Source organism: Nematolebias whitei, chromosome 21 (assembly GCF_014905685.2).
Source record: "Nematolebias whitei isolate Nwh7 chromosome 21, NemWhi1, whole genome shotgun sequence".
Taxonomy (NCBI): Eukaryota; Metazoa; Chordata; class Actinopteri; order Cyprinodontiformes; family Rivulidae; genus Nematolebias; species Nematolebias whitei.
This window is the reverse complement of record NC_056518.1, coordinates 21,450,132-21,459,251: the sequence shown is the minus strand read 5'-3', so window position 1 is coordinate 21,459,251 and position 9,120 is coordinate 21,450,132. Positions and strand designations below refer to the sequence as shown.

Genomic DNA, 9,120 nt, shown 5'->3' with positions numbered 1-9,120 from the left:
TATTATTATTATTATTATTATTATTATTATTATTATTATTATTATTAATATTATTACCGTCCCATGTGGACGTTGCCAACATGGTGTGTTGCCTCAGGGGAGTTGACCTTGTTATCAATCTTTGTATCAGGGGTATCTAATGTAAACGCCATGCAGTGTGGACAACATGCCACATCTGCTCTTTAGACAGAGCTGCTTCTTGGTTACCAAGCGATTTATTAGAGCCCCGCGCGAGGAATAATAGGTCGCAGCATAAAGACCAAGCGGCGGCGCTTCCATAGGCGCACAATTATCTCCTAAACCAGGCTGTTGTGACAGTATCATTTAACCCTCATTGTCCACCGGATAGTTAGTGTCCTCCAAAACATCTCAGAGAGACAGAGGAGACTTGTCCTGCGGGTTAAAAGCGCCGTCCTCCTCCGGGGGAGCTGTGTTTGCGCTCAATTTATTGCAGAAGAACATATGGCCAATATTTTGTCTCGCGTCATAGCAAGGGGGGGAGAACAAACACGGCGCAATGTTAGCGAGTCAGCAGGAGCACAGCCACTTGGCCAGCTATGCAAACGCTCTTGGACAATATGAGCAGAGGAGCACTTGCTTTCTGGGTATATAAACCACATCAGGCTTATCTTTGCACGCACTCCTGACTCCCATTTGGAGACATTTCATTAAGTCCGCGCGCTGTCCTAACGCTGACAACACATTGAGACACCTCCCAGTCTAGGTAAGCGCACCGGATGCTCCAGGCACTTTACATGCAGTATTTTCCTCTATTTTACAGCTTAACAGCCTCTGTTTTATTTTATTTTATTTTATTTGTGTGTTTTTGAGCGACCTTGACAAGAACGACCCTGATTTTTAATTCTGTCTTTGAAAAGAGGAGACTGGCTGATCTGTGCAGGCCTGGTGCTTTTAGCGCACAGTAGCTGGTGATCATTACGCACACTCACCTGAACAGTCCACGCCTGGTTGAGCATTATTGTTGTGCTCACACTGTTAAGAGTGGCCTGCACCTTTGCTTGCTCCTTCACTGCTGATCCATAATGTTATAATAAAGAAAATACATGTAAAATATTGCAAACATATAGGACATTTCTCCAAAAGGCTAAACAAAGTTCAATTTACACATAATTAACTCAAAATATATTAAGTTTATTTAGAGGCGGAACTACTTGTGCGTTTTTTCGTGATGGAATCATAAAAATATGACTCTCCCTCTGCAGCTCAGTGATCAAGATATTGTCACATTTGGTTCCTGCTCTGTATTTGAGCAACAGTTTTGACTAGAAATCGTCAAATTAGGAAGATCACCCCCTGTTGTTTCTTAATTTTGCCTGCAGAGACCGCTAGAGCTCTACAGATGTCAACAGCTGTTGACATGCCACCGTATAGAAGAAGTTGCACTTGTGCCATGAACGCACCACATAAATTCCTCCTTATTTTAAAAAGTAGTATTTGTCTTTTATTAATTATTTAAACTGTATAGAAGTTTAAGTCCATGGGAGACGTTGACCTCTGTACTGGTGTGAAATGGGAAGTGATTAAAAACAATAACCCCCATTTTTTGTTCCTGCGTGAAAACAATAAGGCGAATGGCATTGCATTCAGTGTTATAATAAACTGGTGGTTTAACAAATTGAGACCTCTCCTCGGGGCATGGGCTTGATGCTGTAATCTCACCGTGACATGTTCAGTCATTAAAGGAAAAAAAAGATGAATAAAAACTCAAATAGAAAGGGAAAGGTGGTTGGATTAAAAAAAAAAAAAAGAAGAAACAGGATTAAAAAAAATTGCCCCCAAGCAAAATCTCCTCAGGCCATCTTAGCCTCATAAATAAACCGGAACCAGCTTTACCTGCTTTTAATATATTGGCTTTTAATCACAGAAAGGGGGAAATCGGTCCTGTCACTGTGTACATTTATCATGTTCACCCTGAGGCGGGCGGGGTTACCTTTATCAAAGACTAACTCCCCGCCTCAGGCATCCCAACACGCTGAAATCCAGCGATTAAAGGAAACCAGTGATCAACGTTCTTATTATGGATTCTCCTGCGGCATTCTTATTTGTGCTTTCAATCGAAAGATTTATTCAATCAGGGATATAAAAAGCCCTTTCTTTACTTATTTGGGAACAATCGTGGGCATGAATTTTTAGGAGGGAATTATAATTAATCAGACGGAGGTATGGGAGGCAATTTGAGGGGGTTTCATTCCCCCAAAATTAATTGTTTCTGAATGTTATGATTGCATAGCTGGGATCAGAATAAAAAAAATGTAACGAGTCTGAAGAATGAGCCAGTCAAGCTCTGCGGTTTGTAGCTGATATGAAAAGAGCTAAAAACTGGTCGATCATAGAAATGATCGCATAAAAAAAGGTTAATCTCGTGCGCGCGCACTCGGTGCAGTTGGAGAAGTCGTTTGGAGCGGCCCTGTGAGGAATATTATGGGTTCAGTTCTGGAGACGGAGCTGAAGATTTACTGGCAGCTGGACAAGCGAGGGATGGGATGCACCGGCTCTGCGCCCCTCATTGTCCTCTAAATCCTGATGCATCTGCACCTCAGAGGCCCTTCTCAACTGCATCTTCTGTGCGCGCGTTCACACCCCCCAACACACACATTTCACACACAGAGTCCTAAGTAGGGATAACGAAACAATGGTGTCCAATCATATTAGGAGCATCAACTTTTTGACTTTTACGCAAAAACGTTTTAATTTTCGTTTTCTATTTTTTATCTTTTTGCTGTTACTTTCTCCCATACACGTCATTCAGAATAGTTTAAAATCTGCACAGAATCTAATAGATTATTTTAATATAATTTCGTTTTAAATAAATGTATCTAAATGCAGCCTGTGCGCACCCGTGCCAAAAATATTTGGACTCGGAGCGCATAACTCGTCCGGTTCTGTCTGCACCCCCTGCGACTCTGCAGAGGCCTGTTTGAACTACCTGTGAAAGTAAACAGGTAAACACAGAGAGATAGGCTCTCCAAGTGGAGTACGTCCACTTAGCCAGTGCGCATTTACCTCTTCTCAAGGAAACCCTCGGCTCAATTGATCAAATACATCCCCGGCAACTGACCACACAGCCCCGCAGCCTAGTGCGCGCTCCACTGTCACCAGCTACTCCCACATTGTCACTGCGGCGTGAGAGCAGCGCAGAGTGACACGGGTGCTGACTCTGGTTTGGCTCCACGCACTTTTACACCTCAGCGAGTAAATATTCTGCACGGGCCAAGTGATGAGGCGCGCATGGAGGCTCCAGCCGGGGCCATTCCTGCGTGATGCGTGAAGCTCTCTCTGGGTGTCTCTGCGCAACCCCCCCTGCATGACATGTGGGATTTTAGCTGCGCATTACTTGGTGGATCAGGTCAGTAACCTCTCTCTCCTTTGCAGGGACTCCGGCAGCAACTGACAGTTTGTACAAGCAGCGCGTCCAGCTCAAAGGAGCCTTTGTGGGATGTTGGGAATTTGTGATTAATTCCACCAATCTGGTGAAATATTTACCTGAGGCCTAAAAGTCAAACAGTACTTAAAAAATAAAAATAAAAAAGAGGAAAATTTCCATTGTAATGCTAAAATAATAATAATAATTTTGATGCATTCAATTGATTTTAGTTTTTTCTTCAACAATTTGCAAAAATAAATAAATTAAAAAAACTATAAAAGACACAGCAGTTATATGTGCAGGCTTTATGTGTGTATGTGTGTGTGTGTGTGTTTAGATGAAGGACTTTCCTTAATATTGTGGAAGGATCCTGGAACTGAATGAAAAGATAGTCCTTAGAAAGCAGTTGAATGCCATGACAACTCGGAACAATCTCAGATTTATTCCAAACATTTAGAAAGCATTGTGCGCGCGGCGTCAATCATCCATTATTTGGGTCCCCTGAAATAAATGCAAAAACTGTGGCCGGACAAAAGCTTCCAACAGGAGCCGGACATTTGTCTACATTTCCCCCATTGTCTGCAGCTTAGCAATCGGTTTGTATTTGTGTTTGCCCGGGCCCGACCACCCAGGATGCGCAGAGGAGCTGCTAAAAAACGCGCAACATTGTCACCCACATCACATACTGCAGAGGGAGGAGAGTGGAGGGGAAAGTCTTGAAGGAGAAGAAAATAAAGTAAAGCAACAATGATACTCGGATTTCACAGGAGAAAGAGGGGTGGGGGAGTGTGTGTGGGGGGGGGGGGGTGCACTTTAAATGACTCTCCACACAAGCAGAAAACAAATATTGGGATGCGCTGTCATGATAAGAGAGGCAAGATTTATTATGAATAAAAAAATGTGATATTAATGAGTTTGATTTTCTTTTTTTAAATACAAAATCATCTTGAAACTTCTTTCTTGATGTCATTTTTTTTTAAAGAAACAGCAACAATTATTATTATTATCATCATTATTATTATAAAAATAGCATTATTATTGGTCCTAAATACGTGCTTTCAAACAAACATAGTCTTGCTTCAGTTTCAGCTCATCCTCTTGTCCTTAAGCCCTGGCAAAAATATTGACACAAAAGGTTTACATAAATTATCTCCCATTATTTGAACGGAGCAGGTCGTTCCTCGTTTCTGCGCTGAAAAGCCTCGTGTCTTCCAGCATCCATCTCCAAAATGTTCTATAAAAACTATAAATGATGGAAAAGTTTAAAGCTTCAGTGGCATCAGTTTGTTAAAACAGGCTTTTTTTTAGTATTGTGGCTATAAAGCTACTTGGAGGTTCTTTGTATGTAAATAGGGTGTAAAAAGAGCCCTCCCCGTCTTTGTAATTAATTGACACGTTATACCACTCATCATGCTCTGAAGCACCAATGGTAGAGGCTCGGATCTCCCCAAAACCCACAATTTCACATCTGCAAACACTGTCTTCATCCACTTGACTCCTAAGACCCGCCCACACGTGGCCAACCTTTCGCGTTTTTTAATGCTTTTTCACTGCAGGTTCATGTGTTCAGACCAACCTTATATGGACTGATCGGACAAGGTAATGGCTTATTTCCCTCTAGCACCCAGCAGTAGCACAGTATCCATGAGCCACATATAGCACTTCAGCCACTTTGGCATCCTTCCTGGACTTACAGAGACTGACTGAATCCACTTGCTCAGGCAATGGTTTTCCACAGTGGCTGCTGCTTCCACTGTACTTCAGCGTAGAGCGACTCCTTGTACTCTTCCCATTTTCCCCCTCCTGAACAGTTTTTGCCTCTGCTTCTTGTCTGTTTCCTCCACGACAGCGGATTGTCCCCCACGAAAAGGCTGGTGCAGCAACTTTTTCTTCCCCCCCTTGCATATTTTCCCCCCCTACCAGAATATGTCGTTGACCAACACAAAGACGGGCTTTTCTGTAAAGGACATTTTGGACCTTCCTGACACGAATGATGAGGACGGATCTATCACCGGAGCCGAGGAGGACACGGAGGGATCGGAGACCACGTCCACGACGAAAACCACGGGAGTTTTGGTGCAAAGTCCTCTAGAAAACGTTCAGAACCTGCCTTTAAAGAACCCCTTTTATGACAGTAGTGACAATCCTTACACACGATGGCTTGCTACTACGGACAGTATTCAATATTCATGTAAGTATAAAGTCCTACAGTCCTCACTAATCTGCTTCATATGCGCAATTTTCAGCCTTTGCGGTTATATTAAGTCATAATTGGTGGCATATTGCGCCCTAACTATGCCCTTGGGTGGCTGGCGCTGTTCATCTTTATGCACCGCGAACTGCTCGTCTCGACGTGTTTACAGCTGCTGCGTTAAGACTCAGCTCACTTTGCAAGAATTAAATGAATAAAACGCTGCAAAAACAACAGGGTTTAAGTCTTTAGCTGCCTTGTTTCATTCAGTCCAAATATTAGCAGAGTGAGAAATTTAAAAAGCGCCTTTTACGCGTTTGGAAGGAGACAATGCGCATTTTACGCACCACTGAATTCAGAAAACTGGACTTCTGGTGTCCTGTGTTTTGCTTGACCCAGATCCTGTTTTATTTCTAAGGAGTTAAATTTGGTCAATTTTATTTTATTATCCCGTCATGTTTGCGTGATTAAAGTGATCCGAGCTCCTTCAATCTCTAACTCAGAGCGAGTTTTAAATCATTTTTGCGCAAAGGCTGAATTTATGCCAAAAGCCTCGTTAAGTGTTGATTCTGAACTGTATATGTGGCCTGTGCGTCTCAGAACTTCCCGACGTAACATTTTGACAGTGTTTCTCCCGTTTCTTGTCCCAGTGCACGGTCTATCCGCCAGCTCTCAGGACTCGGCCAAGTCCCCGGAGCCGTCCGCGGATGACGAGTCCCCGGACAACGACAAGGAGACATCCAGCAGCGGCGGCAGCGACTCGGGCAAGAAGCGCAAACGGAGGGTGTTGTTTTCCAAGGCGCAGACCTACGAGCTGGAGCGCCGCTTCAGGCAGCAAAGGTACCTGTCCGCCCCGGAGAGGGAGCACTTGGCCAGCTTGATCCGCCTCACCCCGACCCAGGTGAAGATCTGGTTCCAGAACCACCGGTATAAGATGAAGAGAGCCCGGGCCGAGAAAGGTATGGAAGTGACCCATCTCCCTTCTCCCAGGCGGGTGGCCGTGCCCGTCTTAGTCAGGGATGGAAAGCCTTGTCACACTCTTAAAGCTCAGGACTTGGCGGCCACTTTTCAGGCCGGGATCCCCTTCTCGGCGTATAGCGCACAGTCGCTCCAACACATGCAGTATAACGCGCAGTACGGCGCCGCGGCCACGCCGCAGTTCCCCACAGCGCACCACTTGGTGCAGACGCAACAGTGGACTTGGTGAGAGAGATTCTAGAGACTTGACTTGGAGGTGCTGTATAGGGAGTTTCCCCACAGAGCAAAGAAAAAGAAAAAAAATCAACAACACACACACAACAAAACAAAAGACTTTTAATTTTTTGCAGCTTGACTCATATAAATACCATTTTTTATTCGGGGCTCATGTGTGCGCCGTGTTTACATGTTTTCGTTAAGAAAACTGGGTCCGACCCCCCCCCCCCCCCCCCCACCCTCCCCTTATAGATTTTATTAAGAATGTCAATGCTCTTCTTGTGAATTTTTTTTATTTTTTTTTGTAAAGTATGTTGTGTGTTGGTTGTAGAGATGTTTTCTTTTTTTTTTCTTTTTTCTTTTCATTTTGTCCCTTCGTGTTATTATCAGCACGTACGAACCACTTTATATAATTATAGAAAATTTTAATTTCTTGCTTCTTTTATGGACCGAAAAAAATATTTATGGCCATGAATAAAAACTGGCAAGTTTTCAGCCTTTTTTTCCCCCTTTGGTTTTTATTTCTTGTAAATATATTTGTGGCAGGTGGTGTGGATGCAGATTTAGACATTAACATTAACATATATATATATATATATATATATATATATATATATATATATATATATATATATATATATATATATATGTATATATATATATATAAGGACTTTTGGCAAAACATATTTAGAGGCGCAATGTCGTTGCGCGATATGGCTAACATCAGATAAGTTTAAAATTAAAAACAAGACTTTGTTTTTGTGATTTAGATTTTGGTTTGAGCTTTTTATTAACTGGTTTATTTGAGACATTGCTACGCCACAATAGGAAAAAGACAAACATATTATGGAGCAAAATGGAGTTAATCATGGGAACAAATCTGCGCACTTCACTCTTTTCTCTTTTGGGTTAAAATTAATCCGGAGAATATTTTTCCTCAGTCCGAACATCTCACTAATAAAGAGCCTAAAGTCACTTGTGAAATGGGACCAAAATCCACTCACTTAATATAAGTGGGCTTCTCAACATAAGAAGCTTTTGAGCCGAAAGCACTCCTTTTTGTCAGGCTCACCAGCCACTCCCGGCCTTGGGTGTAAAGTGGCGCAGAGCGCAGGCAAAGCGTGGTTTAATGCAATAAATGTTTTGTTATCTTATTAAGTCGCTAAATTGCAACTAGGGCGGCACCAATCAATACCTTCTTTGTTAAAAAAAAAAAAAAAAAAAAAAAAACTTACAGCCTCTTTAATCATCTGATAAAGTTATTTTTGACATGATGAGCTATTAAATTCGACATTAAAATATGTTGAGGACGCGTTGGAGCACAATCCGCGGAGCGCGCACTGCGGATTATCTGACTCCGTCAATATCTTGGGTAAATATGATAACCCAGTGGAGGAAATCTATGCTTTTTGTTTGTCCCGGGACAGAATTCTCCCAGCAGATGTTAGAGTCGCCCCTATCATCACAGAACAAACAGCTAAATTAGGCAGATTTGCTAATTATTTACAGAAACAGGTCCCCCGGGTGGGGAGAGCTACTGCTTTTGTGCCATTTGCCCCTGACAGAAAGGACTCCTCTGTCCTAAACACCGGTTGAGCTTGTAGGTCAGATAAATCAGCAACTTCTTGTTGTGGTTTTGGGGGTGTTAAATTACAGGGAAATGAGCAAATGATTTAAAAATGGCACCGGCACAATGATTTGTAATGCAGCGCGTAAAGGGAAGCGCTTTGACTTTTTTGCTGTCGGGTTTTGACACAGTTTCTGCAGAATACAATAACACATCCAAAGACAAAAGCCCAGGTCCGGTTCTGCTGCGTGCATGTTAACAAGCTGCAGCAGAGGAGACGCAGACAGGCTCGATAGACAGAGTTTGTCGGTGCTGTCCAGAGTCAGGGAGATGAATCCTTGGGCTTTTTGTCCCGCCTGTCACTCGGTGCCATTGTGATCCTTCGCTGCACACGTTGTGCCCCATATGGGCAGCTGGGTTCGGGAGAAGGAGAAAAAGAACCTCTTACAAACCCCAAATTGTATCAAGCTGTCAAATAAAGCATTGTTGTCTCTGAAAGAAAAACGAATTAAAAATTCGTGCTATATCTATTCTGGTTGAAAAAGAAGAAGCCCCATTCACGCGTAACAGGGAGTCCTTCTTCCTTGATAGAGCTGTGCCAACAGCAGCCTTCTCATTTCCCTTCCATCCCTCCTTTCTCCGGAGTGAAAGGCTGATTATTGTCTGACTAAAAAAAAAAAAAAAAAAAAAAAAAGAAGTGGCTCGTCAGAGCGTAAAAACTATTTTTAATTCCAGACAGTGCTCTCCACTGTTTGGCTCCTGTTAGGCCCAATTATAAAATGA

General features: G+C 42.8%; 1 protein-coding gene across 1 annotated transcript; it reads left to right on the top strand.

Moving 5' to 3' along the window:
* Nucleotides 1-5,106: 5,106 nt before the first annotated feature.
* Nucleotides 5,107-6,867, top strand: nkx2.2a (NK2 homeobox 2a). The gene is made up of 2 exons (XM_037695563.1): nt 5,107-5,576; nt 6,227-6,867. Exons 1-2 carry the CDS (start codon nt 5,312-5,314, stop codon nt 6,781-6,783), a joined length of 822 nt encoding a protein of 273 aa, XP_037551491.1. The 5' UTR covers nt 5,107-5,311; the 3' UTR covers nt 6,784-6,867.
* Nucleotides 6,868-9,120: the final 2,253 nt, after the last annotated feature.